A 14,358-nucleotide genomic window follows, 5' to 3' on the forward strand; every position below is an offset into this window, starting at 1 on the left:
TAGGAACTTCCTTGCTTTACAGTCTTTGGGTTGCAGTCAGTGGGTGCAACAAAAGGTAAGAAGTGTAATCCACCTCACCAAGCAAACGTAAATAATCCCATGGAAGTTTACTAACAACCCAGGAAAAGCAGGGCACAACTACAGCATCACTGTACAGTGTCACACATTACTCCCGTGAATGAGGACAAACACCAAGATAACACCAGTAAGAAGCTGCTTTTCTTGATGATACCTTCTCAAAAGAGGTAAAATATTTCAAAATAGTGATAAAATCAGATACTCCACCTACTTAGTATATATTCAACTGTGTAACAATTCTAAGGCAGGGGGAAAACACGGATTATAAGACTCCAAAATTTTGGAGCTGCATTACACTTACTCTGTGTCTTTTTTAAAAACCCTGTGAGCAAGCCCTTCATCTGAAGTCCCCTATCAATTGTTGACAGTGCCCAGAACAAACTGGATGCCACCCAGGGAATTTGAGAGTAAAATATCACCCAGCACATTAAAAGTGGCCTTGGAAAAGTGCAGTAACAGATACTTGTAAAGGTGTCAGCATTAAGAACACAAAGCAAAGAGAGAGAGGCCCTTTGCCCAAATTACAGCCTGGTAAAAGAGCACCACAAATGATGCAGTCTCTGTTAGAAAAATGGTGACTTTGACATGCTAAGAAATGGCACTGTAATGAAGATGATAAACAGGTCTACGGCAAGTAATGTAGGCTTGTTTTCCTACAATTCCACATCTGTGCCAATGATCAAACAGCCCAACTCAGCTCCACAAATCTAAATTGCTAAATGACTTGTAACAGCCCCATGAACCAGGGGTTTTGTCCAGCTTCAATCCACATGAACATCAACGCTCCCAACCAGAACATCTCTGTCATATCTGAATGTATCCAGCTAGCTAATTGGAAGCACCCTAAAACAGTTCAGAATTGCATCTGATTTGTCCACTGTTGAAATCCAGTTCACCTGGAAGCAGCAGGACAGAGCATTTTACACGTATGTTCTAATAAATATTTTTCCCAATTGACACAATAAAAACATTGCTGGCTGCAGCACAGCACCTTAAAAGAAAATCTGAAAGGAAACAATGATAAATGCTAGATTTTCAGATCAATGAAGAACGAGAAAAAATGTTGATGTTACTGAACTTCTATCTCCAGGTATCAAGAAGAGAATAAAACTGTAAATGCCAAAAATTATCTCTGAAAAAGTGTTGACAGGCAAAAGATAATATTAAAAATATTAAAAAACCCCTCAGATGATATACTTATGATGGATCAATGCCTCAAATATATGAGCAAATGAATACAATATGACTTTTTTCTGCATGCATGTACACATCCAGCTGTACAGGTGTGCCAGAAATGATGCCTGTGTAGTCACTATATAAGATCCTATGCTACAACTTCTACTTCATGCTGTGAAAGGAATAAACTTGGCTCACGTTATACTCTATACTAAGACACAACTATTTATTTTTTCTAGCTTTTAACTTCTATACTTCAGGCAATACTTTCTAGCAGTTAGGAAGAGTGTTGTCAGATTGTAAGTAGGCATTGCCACAGTACAGGGCACAAATCAAGACTCACAGTTTTGACTCTCAACACTAGCACTGACTGTGATCTTGATAATTTGATGATATTAATAAATCTTGATGTTCTATTAAAAAAAATAATTATGGTACTCCTGAATTACAAATCCATAAATAAAGTTTATAACGAACTAACTATAGATCCTATTAAAAAATAATTACTTCTGCTTCTATTCATCCAGGAGCAAAAACTTAACCTCTCCACCTGTTTCCTCAAAGTTTAGAACCAGGGAAATAAAACCTGTATCATACATCTGGTAAGAAACTTGCTTCACAGCTAGCCTGCTAAATATGTTGAGAATATCACAAGTCTTAAAATCTGCTATGAAGTTTTCTTTCCCATACTGCTTTGGTTAAAAATTTCTATTATTTTATTGGAGGGTGAGTGACTCTCTACATTAACTAGAAATTATAAGATATAAGGAAGAAATTATACTATTGCTGCTGATTTTAGGTGGACTTTATGTGATTTTTAACGACTTGAATGATGATATGCAGTCAGACAAAGCCTTGGGAATTCATAATTTTGTAACAGTAGGATATGCAACTTTATATGGTAAAATTACATATTACATTTGAGATGCAGTCATGCCCACATTACATAAAATCAAAAACGTCTCTTTTTTTTCAGTTTTTCGACTGTTTCATTTTCCATGTATCCAAGGAAAAATTCCACAATTCAGAACATTTAACATCAAGTATTACAGGAGTGAAAACTGCCAGAGAGAACCTTCACAGAAGCTGTAAGAATTCTAACCATGAACTGAATTTTACTTGCAGTCAGTTGCATTGAAAAGAAGTAAAAAGAAGACTTTGTAAATTCAATCAAAAAAAAAAAGAAGCGTTTTTTTTTTTTTAAGACAGCACTTTTCTTAAGGTTGGTGTTTTTATAATAATGTTTAAATCTCTGAGATACCCCCTTAACTTTCCCTTGATATTAGTAACTTCTCTAGGAGTGCTGATATACCTATTCCTTTTCCATGGGCAGCAACTACAGGTACAGTTATTCATGTTTAAAGAATTATTCTTAAAATACATCAGGAGAAAAAAAGTTGAGTAAAGTCAGGATGTATTCTGAATATGAGAAAAAAAGTTCAATCTCTTCTGTAAAGCACCTGGACTTCCTTGAGACAACAGAGAGGAAAATACTGCTACTATACTGACACATTAAAGAAAGTACCTTCTGCAAAGAAATCTGCCTACAGTGGTGGCTTTAAAGACCATCCTTGCAAAGAGTTCTTTGTGTTGTTAAAAGCCAAGCAGTCAGGGCTCAGAACAAACATGTACTGATCCACATCACTGTGACAAAAACTAAAACATGATTTAAAAAAAAAAAAAAAATTCAGTTTCTAAGCTTTTTTCCCAGGATCACAGGAAAATTCAGGCTGGAAGGGACCTCAGGAGGTCTTTAGTTCAACCTCCTGCTCAAGGCAAGGTCAGCTCTCAGCTCAGACCAGGTTTCTCAAGGCTTTATCCAGTTGGGTCTTGAAATTCCCGGGGAAGGAGACTGCACATTCTCTCCTGGCAACCACTGTCTGACTGTCCTTGTGGGGAGAATTTTTTCCTTATATCCAGTCTGAGCCTTTTTAATTTTAATTTATGCCATTTTCTCTTGTCCTCCTAATATACATCACTGCTGAGCCTGGCCCCATCTCTGTAATTTTCCTCTAGATTTTGGAAGGCTGCTATTACATCACCCCACAGCCTCTTTTCCAGACTGAACACACCCAGTTCCCTCAGACTCCCAGTGTCAATGTTTTTAAAAAAGCTCATTCTCAGAAAAGGTAATGCAAATTCAAACATTTATTACAGAAGTGATAACTATCGAGACAACAGTCTAAATGAAATTAAACAAGAGGACATGACTTGTGTGGTACTGATCTCTCCAAATCCCAGTGGAAATTAATACAATCAGAACCTCGCGGAATTAAACCCTGTTTGTACACCGGGGAAAACAATTAATTTTCTGTGCTTACTAGGAGTGTTTTAATCAAATATTGTGTGGGAAATGCTCTAATAGGCAAACTGAATTAGCAGTAGCTGTGTACCTACTGAGAAGTCATATGTTGTCCTTCATTAATGCTTCAGGTATAATCTAAAATAAAACCTGGAACACGCTGTACAGGGAAGTAAATGAGTAACTCTGTTGGAATGGTATGATGACATTAGCTTGCAAAAACAATGGGCCAAAATGCACAAAAAACCAGATGGGTAAAACTTCTTGATCATTTCAAAGACAGTTTCAACTATTCCCATTTAACTTTCATACCATTTGATATACGTGCTGAAGGGCAACGTCAGGTCTTCCCATAAGCATGGCACTGGATTTTCCTCTGCTACAGCATATGGTTATACTTGCTAAATTGCCCTTCTGCAACAGGTGCTCTATTTCATGATGTGGTATCACCTGCCCCTTTAATGTATGAAGTCATAAAGCAATGAAGCTGTTTAAAAGGTTAATGGGGCCCCCCATTCACTTCATCCTATGTAAGAATCAGAGGATTCAAGCTGCAAGCATGTAAGTGACTATGAATAACAAATTAGGATCACATAATACTTTGATTTATGCTCGACTACCACCTAAAGCCAGAAATTTAAGATGAAGGTTGGGCATTTAATCTCTCCATTACAGCTATAGTGGCAGCTGGATGGCCACAATTTATTATCAAAAGCCACAATCAGCACTGAGTGCCTTGAAGTCATAGAAGCCTCTGATGAGCTTATCTAGCACCATGAAGTACATAACATGTCACTGGCTGAATGTGCCAGTCCTCATGTGTGGCCTCAGAAGGCTGATTGTGCAAATTTTACAGAGAGAATTTACACCTTCCTTCATTCTAACCCTGAGGGTCCTGCCCCAAAACCTACTTGTAACCTTCAATTCCTTGTACATTCAGCTATGATTATTCATTTAAGAAAATAGCATAGCAAAAGGAAGCAATGAAAACAATGTCTGTTCTGGTTCTTTAGCATGCCCACATCAGATAATTTGTTTTAAAATGGGCGAATAAATTCAGAGCACCTGAGTGTTTACACAATTAATGAACTGATTTATCTCCTTTCTTAACACTACCTTCCCAGGGATAAATTAATGACTAATAAAATCCATTTGAATTATTTTCACCTATCAAATTCTACCAGGGATATAGCCTGTGGACTATTTAGCAAGATGCCAGCTACCTAATGACTTTGCAACCTTCTTTTTTACCTATGATTTTGCAGCACATTTCAATGCTCAATTTCCTTGGGAAAAATCAGCATATCCACTGGATTACACAATGCTAGGAGTGCTAGGCCTGTCAGTAACAATCAGTGCATTAGGTGGACAAGGCAGGACTGCAGAAACCAGAGGCATAATTCATTCCTTATACATAACATTTCTTTAAACAGAACAGAAAGAGAAGGTTGTGGTTGGGCTGGAAACAGTTCCAAGGAAAAATGGAGGGTTGTGACTAAATGCAGGAAATGATGAAGGGAGAGATGAAGGGATAAAGAGGTGTAATAATGTTGTCTACTGATACTTTTATAAATGTCTCAGGTTTTGCATAAATACAATAATCAAATCATAGTTTTCTGCACCTCTGCTCTACAAACACACAGTGACAGCCACAGCCCTGCAGAGCTGACAGTCTGAACAGAGGAGGCAAATAAAGGGGAAAGGGCTCAGACAGAGCTGACTTGCCCAAGGCCACATCACTTCCAAGTGGCAAGAGTGTACTTTCACTGCTGTAGCTGTTGCTTCCCTCTGTGTTTTCTACAGTAAAAATAAAAAGCTAGGTTTGTGCAGGTGAGAAGTTTCCAATGAGATGTCAGTGCTGCTTTGAGTAGACAGCTCAAAGGTCTGGTAGGTCTATGGCTTGCCACCTACTTGGTTTTTTTGTAAGGCCATGCCAGAGCATTCCTGCCAGGTGCTGGACAACACCTTGGAGACTGGGATCATGCTTTCTTTCCCAGACACACAACAGGTACATCAGAAGTGATCTAGAACACCACAGTCTGCCTCACTCCTTGACATGCTTCATTCTGAGTATTGTGGCTGTGGGAGCTGCCTGGGGACGTCTCAGACCAGTTTTCTGCCACTCTCCAGTTGCAGAGAGGGCAAATGGGGCTACAAGAGCCTCCCAAGGCTTCTCCAGGGGCTCGCCTGTCCCAGCCCTGTCGCCATCAGTGCCACCTCCACCAGTGCCAGAGCCACCCAAGGGAGAGCAGTGCTGGTGAGCCCTAGGATGAGGTGTAACACTTGCCATCACTGGCAGAGAGGAGCTGGGGAGACACCTGCCAGTCTCATACCTGTTGTGCCCATATTCCATCTGCTGCAGTTACCCAAGGAAAGCAAATAACTCAGTCTTGTTTTTCCCTCAACTGTTAACTTTGGCATCAGGCTGCAGCTGTGTAGTTGACAGTCAGCCCAGCACAGACCTCTTTCAAAACCCAAGAATTATTTTTAGTGCAGCTGTTCCACAGGGTGTATCTTGGCTGTGATGTTTCCTCACTCTAATTGAAAAGCACCCGTGCTATCTCCGTGCCCTTTGCCTTGACAAGGAAGACTTCTTTTTAATCCCCAGATCAGCCTCACTAAGCAGAAGAACATAATAAACATGACATTTATAAAAGGATAGTCCCCACAAATGCTCATCTGCCACACCAGTGTTTGCTACCGACAACTCCTCTTCCATTATTTAAAGTTAGTTGTGAAATTACTCAAAACCTCTAAGCACATGTTACTGGGTTTTACCCATAGTCTATTTTAGTACAACGGCAGGCATAAGTCCTTTAATAAACCCACAGGCATAGAAAGCCTTGATGTCTGCCAGGAGACCATACCCTTTGCAGGTTTGTTTTGCTGTTTTATTGTTTTCTTTTTAGTAGTTGAGAGTCCCCTGTTAGAAATAAACAGAAAGAAATCCCCCCCAGAGGAAATTATACACCTTCCCTTCCCCCCTTCTCCATCCCGACTCATTATTTCTCTTCCACACAATTACCTCTTTTCCACACATGCTGTCTGCACGGAAAGAGGTACAATCACACACATCCTGCCTCCGAACCTCAAACAATACATCTTTTGGGGACAGAAACCCCCTCCGCAAAGCACAAATAACAAACCGGAGCATTCAAATCTGTAAAATACAAACCGATCAACTACCGATTTGCCAAGGAAAAGCTCCGCATCACCGGACGGATGGACGAGGGGAGCTCGGCAGGAAACCCGCTCCGCTTACCTTGATCATGCTGGCGGGCGGGGGGGATGTTCCTGCCGGGATTTCGGCGGGATGGAGCCGGCGGATCTCAGATCCCCGGGCGCGGATGCAGCGGCGGCGCTGGGCGGGCTCGGAGCAGGGCGGTCCACTCGCTGCTGCTGCTGCTGCTGCTGCCGGGGATGGGGCTCCTGCTGCCGGGGATGGAGCTGCTGCCGCGGCTGGGTGTCCTGCCGCCGCCGGGCTCCGATTGCATCAGCGGGCGAGGGCGGGCGCTGCCGGAGCTGGGCGAGGGGCTGGGGGCCGCCCCGCCCCGCTCCTCCCGCGGGCACGGGCACAGCCCACGGCCCACAGCCCACATCCCACCTCGGGAAGCACCGTGGGGAGCCGACCCCTCGCCCGCACCTCTCCGCGGGGTCATCCCGTCCCTAAAATGGCCCCGCGCCGCGCGCTGCTCCTGCCGAGCGGACACAGTAATTAAGTGCTTTTGCTGGGAATTGTACTGAGGGCAACACGCTCTCAGCCCTCTCTCCCGTAACAATCGTTACCAAACTCATCGTTTGCTGTCCCTGAGTCATTTCCTCTGTCTGGCGCACACACACCAACACCTCGCAGCTACCCCTCCCACCGTCCGCAAGCCTTGGGCTCTCCCGCTGCCTTCCCCGTCCACCGCTATTTCCACGGCTTGTGCCGAGTCCTCCAGCGCCGCCACCCAACACAGGAGGGGCCCGCCCGACCCGTTTTGTTTGGGGACAGCTGATGTTTCCCAGAGGGGTTCTGGGTCCTCTCCTGCTGATCAGTGCCCGGTCCGTGCTGGGCAGCACCTTCACAGCTCTTCACACCCCAGCTGGCCAACATGGAGCTGATTTCTGTGTGTAGATACCTGCCAGGCAGGTGACCAGCACCTGAAGACAAAAGAATAAACATCAGAGGCCGGTCTACTCTGTTAGTTCTACCCATGCTGCTGCCAGTGAAAGTGTACAGTAATAATACAATAAAATCATTAATTTTTAAGAGAAAACCCCAGTGTAGCCGCGGTGTAATGTTCACAAAGTGCTTACTGCTTTCATTGTAACTGATTTTACCTTTGAGTCTTTTCTTCCTTTACTACTGTTCTTGTAAAGGTTTTCTCCTTCTGATCTGCTTGAGAGCAGTTGTAGAAAGCTGTTTTATCTCACTGCTACTCTGTCAGCAGTGCCAAGTTCTGCTTTGCAGGATGTACATGAATTATTCTCTCTTGTATAGTGCCAGAGATTGGTTACATAAGTATAAGCAGGTTTTTGTTCCTGCCACTCTTCAGCCAGGTAAGAAATGAATTTACAAGCGTTTTGGATTTCAAAGAAACACAGGTAAACGATGCCACCCAAAACACAAGTTCACATGAACAGTGGTGTTTTAGTGGCTATTTAAGAGAGAAAAAAGAGGGAGCAAAAAAACAGGAGGCAGAGAAGGCAGCAAAGACACATCAGGTGGATACAATTAATAATCAGGGCACTGCTACTCAGTGCTCATGAGAGCAATTAAATCTGTTCACAAGGAGTTATCTTCAGATTTCAATCATAATGTAGGAAAAACCATGCTGGGTCAGGCCAAGGGTCCATTTAATTCAATACCCTGTCTCTGGCAGTAGACAATAACAATGCCTAGAGAAGAGTTTCAAGAAGAGAATAAGCAGGTAGAGGCACTTTCCTGATATGCTCTTTTAGCCTCAAGGGATTTGTACCACAGCAGCTTCCTGAAAGATGAATTCTCTAGGCTGAACAGTTCCTCATGGATTTTTGTTCTATTAATTTGTTCCTTGAAGCCATGTAAAATTTGGTATCTCTAAGATCTTGTGCTCCTGAGTTCCACAATTTAGCTCTGTTGTGTGGAAGAATGCAAAATTTTTGCTTTATTTTGAATTTGCCACTTGAAAGTTTCACATCATTCTCCATTTTTTCTGATACTGTGAGACTGTAAACACAAAGATCAGTTCATCCCCTCTATGCCATTTGTGATTCTGCAGACTGCTGCTGAATCCTCTGTCAGCCATCTGATGGCTGAGTCTTAATGAAGAGTCTTAATCTTTTTGGTTTACTATAAAACAGTTCAATAACCTTTATCATCCTTGATTTAAGATGGGGATATAAAAGTACACAAAACTCTCAAAATGCAGGTCACCATATTTGTTTAATTTGCTTTCCACCCTTCCCCCCATTTCTTTTCACAATGCTTACAGTTCTGTTTCCTAATTTGACTGTTCCTGATTACTAAACTGAACAGATATATTTACAAACTATTTAATTCCAGTGTTTCTGGGTAACAGGTCATTCATAACCCCTGTTTATATAAATTTAGCTTTTGTTTTGTTTTGTTTTGCAATGTGCATAATTTTATACTTACTGGCACTTTTTTATGCTATTTTGACAACTGTGTACTCAATTCCACAAGGTCCTTCTGCAAATAGCTCTATTTTGGCTGAATTGCTTAACACCCTTTTCTTGAAGGGTTTAATCTCATAGGCAAATTTGTCCTTTCTCTATTTCTCTCCATTTTCCATTTTCTCAACTCTCTCTTCTGTTTCTTATCCTTAAACCCATTAATGAGAGCAACCATAAAAGCACCTTTCTTGGGGGGGCTTATTTTCTACGAGCCTTTGGTAAGAGACTTTGTCAAGTCCTTTGGAAATCCAAGCAGATTGTATCCATTGGACTTCTCCTGCCTGCACGCTCATTGAATCCTTCAAAGAAGTTTCTAGATAGGCAGGTCAGGATTTCCTTTCAGAAAAGTCATGCTGAGTCTACCCCTCAACGTGATATTTATCCACTTATCTTTTTGCATTAATTATTACAGGTTGCACATTTTCTCCAGACTCACTTCAGTATCCTGAATCCCTCTGGAAGAAAAGTTGTTTGAGTGCAGTTTTACTGTTTCCAGAGCTCAGCTTGCCAGTCTGAACAGTATTGTGCTGTCAGCTTTTGTTCTTTTTAAGTTCTCTGCAACATGCATTTCAAGTTATCCTTAAATTACTGCCTTAAACTCCTGAGTTACAGAGCAGAATCCGTGGCCTGGGCAAAACTAAGAAATAGAAGAAGGAAAGGAAAGGGAAAGAAGAAACATTACCTGACCTACAGAGGATCTTTGCAAAGCCAAACCACCAAGTTACCTAGGATATATAATAAAAAGAGATTTTTTATTAATCTTTTTATTTTATTCAGAGCCAAATTGCCCCTGAACTTGCAAATTAAAAATCAGAAAAGGGATACAAAACTCAGAGAAGCTACAGAACTTACCTTAAAACTTGCATCTTGCTGCAACATATAAAAACCTGATGTTGCCATTAGTAAATGTGCCATACAGACATATTTTTGCAGTGTTGGTTTGTATTACCTTGGTCTATTACACTTCTTTATGTAACACACCAGAAGTTATAAGGCAAGGGGCATTGCATCTTTACCTCTACTCCTTCCCTCAGTTGTACTGATCCATCAGAAAGAATTTACCTTTTCTCCAGTTTGAATATTTCATTTTCATAGAACAAGCCATTGTTCATTTCAACACCATTTCATTTTCCATTAACACCAAGAATTCTGTGAACGCTTTACAGCATTGTTAAACTTTAGAAGTTTTAATGAATAAATTTTTCACAAATATGAGAGAATTAGGTAATTTATATGCTCCAAGTCCAAAGTATTTCTACAAGTTCTAGGGATTCACAAGGGGAAGAGTTTGTGTCATGCACATTATCCAAACCAGAGCTGAGTAAACTCACCTTTAAGTCACAGAAATATGAGGAACTGCTCTTGTGAAAATGAAAAGGTTCTACAAAATAAGGCCAAATGAGGAATTCTGAAAGAGGAAACTCCATAATTCTACAAGGACAGAAGCCCTTCTTGATACATTTTCCAGGGTTTTCTCTCACAACCCTGGTCTGCATAAAGAACTTGCGTGAAGGTGGGTAGGAACCAGGTATTCCATTTAAGAGAAAGCTGGCATTCTGAGAATTTTTTTTTCCTTCTGAAATGGAGTGAAAACTTCCCATAGTAAAGTGTGGGGAAACCAATTTTGATTCAAACAAAAAGTATAATTCTGAACGAAATCTGTGTTTCACTTTGATCGTGATCTTTTAAAACTTTCAAAGCTCTTTGTAATGTAAGTCCTCTTGAAATGTGTTCCAAAGGTATTAAAAGAAATTGTATCTTTTCAAAAAAATCAGAATGTTATGTTTTGATCTTTTTGAAATACTTTGCTTCTACTTAGCTTTTGTACTAAAACACAGTCTTGCATACTTTCTACAACTGCATGTAAGTGCATTGGCACAAAATTTAAAATAAGGAAACATGAACTTTCATCTACAGTATTCTTCAGGGAAAGCCTGTGTCTGATTTCAGCCACAAAACTAAAACTCACAAGAACAATTAAGAAGGTAATTGCAGGATATGATTTCCATATAGCTGCCTTGCAGAACTGGGAACATAGTTGTGGAAAGTTTTTAAAGTGAGGGAAACAAAAACCTTTGGATGAGAATCAGCTTGGTGCTGTAAAAATTTCCTAGCAGAAAAAAAATATTGTGTAAGTATTATATGTGTATATACATACAAAGTATTAGGGGAAGATGATTTTTAAACTTGTTTTTACTTCGGGGAAGGACAGGTCCTTTAAATTCTTCTGTTTGGGGCTGCAACAGAATGGTGAGAGAAGGTGAAATAATAAGCAAGCAATGGTTGCAATTATTAGTCCTCTTTTGGGAGAGGAGAGGAAAGCTAAAATTCTTTTGTAGAAAGATGAAGGCACTATTGGCTGTCTCGTAGTCACAGGCACAGATCACCTTGTGGAAAGGCTCAAGGGAGATGCAAAGTTCCACTGGATGCTATTTCCAGAGAAACAAGATCTTTTTGGAGATGCACTTTCTCCTGGTGCTCATTCCCATCCTCTTGCTGTTTTTTCATCTCCTTGGGCATGTCAATTCCACTGTGTGTGGGCTCTGCCGTAAAATGGATTAGGAGAGGGATCTGGGTGTAAAAGCCACAGATAAAAAGCCCTGGAGTCGAAGTGATTGTTGTAGATGCTAAAGGGCAGGAAGCACCTCAGCTGGCGCCCTCACAAAGCTGTGCAGGCTGCACAATTACACCCGCAGAAAGAAACATTGAAAAAGGAGAGTTGAGAAGAGATAAAAGGGGAGGCAGCCTCACAACATCTGACAACCAGGAAAATGCTAAAAAAAAAAGGCTGAAAGGAAAAGCTGTGCATGTGTGAGGGTAATTGGAACCAAATAAACACAACTGTCTCCTGCCCTTTCATTCCCACCCTCTCAGGGAAACAGCACTTCATGCACTCTTCCTAAATAAGCATTTTGTGAATGTGTCACTTATTTCTACCCCAAGAGGCAAGAAAAACATTGTGCTCTGGGAATTGACTGAGAACAGAGTTTGTTTCCAGCATTTCTTCCAGGCTTCTGTCTTCCAGCTACTCACCTCACCTCTCCTCTCATCTGCCTCCCCATGGGGCTCTTCCAGAAGGTTCTGTGTGGCCACACCTTCCTCACCTCAGCTGGGCCCGGCTTCCTTCGTGTCACAGAAGGTGAAGTGTCAGTCACACTACAGAGCAAAGCCTTCAAAAGGCATTTAAACTCCCTCTAAATGCCTTCAAAGGGCACTTGAAGTGTACCAGAGGTGGGAAAGGGGGCACGGGGAGATGCCATGAGCAGCAGCAGTGGAGCCCACCCCAGCTGGCTCCGTTTGAGGCTTTAGCACCAGGACCATGTGAATGAATCCTGAGCTCTCATCAAAATCAATCTACTCCTTCACATTTGAAGGGAAGCACCAGGATTCCTTGCCAGCCCATTTTCCCCACTCAAGGTCACTCCCAAGACTCCATAATCGCTAAGTCACTTCTTTGTACCCCACTCAGGCCTGCTCGAAAAGTGGCAGAAAAGTGAGAGAGGAGAAACATCTGATGTTTTGTGCTGTTCTGGGTTTTATTTTAAGGGGGGAAAGAAGCAAGTTGAGGCTAATTCTCCACACAAGTTCATAGAATAACAGAACTGTTTAGGTGGGAAAAGGCCTTTAAGATCACTGAGTCCAACCATTACCCAGCATTGCCAAGTCCACCACAACCTCCCTGAGTGCCACATTCGCCTGTCTTTTAAATACCTCCAGGGATGGTGGCTCCACCACTTCCTTAGGCAGCCTGTTCCAGAGCTTGACAACCCTTTCAGTGAAGAATAATAGCCAATCTAAACCTCCTCTGACACAATTTGATACCATTTCCTCTTGTCCTGTCACTTGTTATCTGGGAAAAGAGGCTGAGCCCCAACTCACCACAACCTCCTATCGGGCAGTTGTAGAGAGTGTTAAGGTCACCCCTGAGCTCCTTTTCTCCAGGCTGAGCTCTCCCCAGCTCCCTCAGCTGCTCCTCATAAGACTTGTGCTCCAGACCTTTCCCCAGCTCTCTTGCCCTTCTCTGGATGCACAAAGTTAGAGAGTTAATGATAAAAGCCACTCAGCCAGGGCACATGGAAGACTCACTGCAGAACTGCTTGGTTTCAGTATGAAAACTAAGTATTTGAAGACTGGGGGTTTGGTGGGTTTTTTGTGTATTTTTGCTTGTTTGTTTGTTTGTTTTGGTGGTGTAAAACATTTGGGGCCAAAAACGCCTTTTATTTCAAAGCAGTAGAATTAAATTGCAGAAATCGATGTGAAATCTTGATTTCCCTGATGTTACTGGAGGAGCTTTGGAGTGCCTGGAGAAAAAGGAGGCAGCGAGGCAGCTGAGCTGTGCCAAGTGGAAAGCCTGCTTTCCCATCTCCAAAGTACAACCCGATTGCTTCAAATCCTGCCAGCCCAGAGCGGGGCTGACACGCAGCATTCCGGCACCGACAGCTCTCTATAAAAAGCTCAACATCCTCTTTGTACTTTAAAGCCACGTTGAGGTTCCCTGGTCTAAATGAAGTCAAGCTTAGAAAGGCTCCAGAAGCCACAAACCAGCCACGAATTTTCAAGCTGTTTCCCAGGTCCCACTTACCTGCAACAGGACTCGGAGCTGTTGGCTTGTGGTGCAGCTGATTCAAAAGAAGTCGATAAAAGGTATGTTTTGCCCTTGAGCACAGGAGACATCACCCCATGACCCCTTGCCCAGGCTTTGCTGGCACCGTGCTGGTGCTCGCAGGGATCTGGTGATCCCCCCACGTCCCACGGCCACTCCCACCACCCTCACCTCGGGAATTTCGCTTCCTCGTGGCTCCTCCTGGTGGCAGCGGGGAGACCCCTGACCGCAGGACCATCACCAGCCAGGAACTCAGTGCTTCTATAAGATACCCCGAATTTATGTATTTTTATAGGAGATCCACCACGTTCCCCAGAAAAGCGGTGCTCAGTGGAAAATGGTACCTGCTGCAAAGCACACAGGAGCACAGATGGATTTTGGCAAGCACACCTCTGGGCATGGGCTGCCTCTGGGGGTAAACTATTAATTAAACTACCATTAATGACTTGTAACCAACACTAAGTGCATTTCTATAAAGAGATATTGGTCCATATCCCAAATTATCAGTCATAACACTTAATCTGAGATAATGAATTCTGCA

General features: G+C 42.3%; 1 protein-coding gene across 2 annotated transcripts in view; it reads right to left on the reverse strand.

The window, feature by feature from the left end:
- Positions 1-7,054, reverse strand: part of BCAT1 (branched chain amino acid transaminase 1) — a 61,806-nt gene extending 54,752 nt beyond the window's left edge. The window contains exon 1 of one of the 2 annotated variants that reach the window (XM_051784983.1): positions 6,819-7,054. In XM_051784983.1, the coding sequence (XP_051640943.1) occupies positions 6,819-6,827 (9 nt within the window). In that variant the 5' untranslated portion in view covers positions 6,828-7,054. Of the gene's footprint in view, positions 1-6,742; positions 6,780-6,818 lie in introns of those variants that run through there. The other variant, XM_051784984.1, reaches the window with a different exon arrangement.
- Positions 7,055-14,358: the final 7,304 nt, after the last annotated feature.

The sequence above is a fragment of the Manacus candei genome, unplaced genomic scaffold (assembly GCF_025592945.1).
Source record: "Manacus candei isolate 608988 ecotype Guabito, Panama unplaced genomic scaffold, ASM2559294v1 h1tg000018l, whole genome shotgun sequence".
Lineage (NCBI taxonomy): Eukaryota > Metazoa > Chordata > Aves > Passeriformes > Pipridae > Manacus > Manacus candei.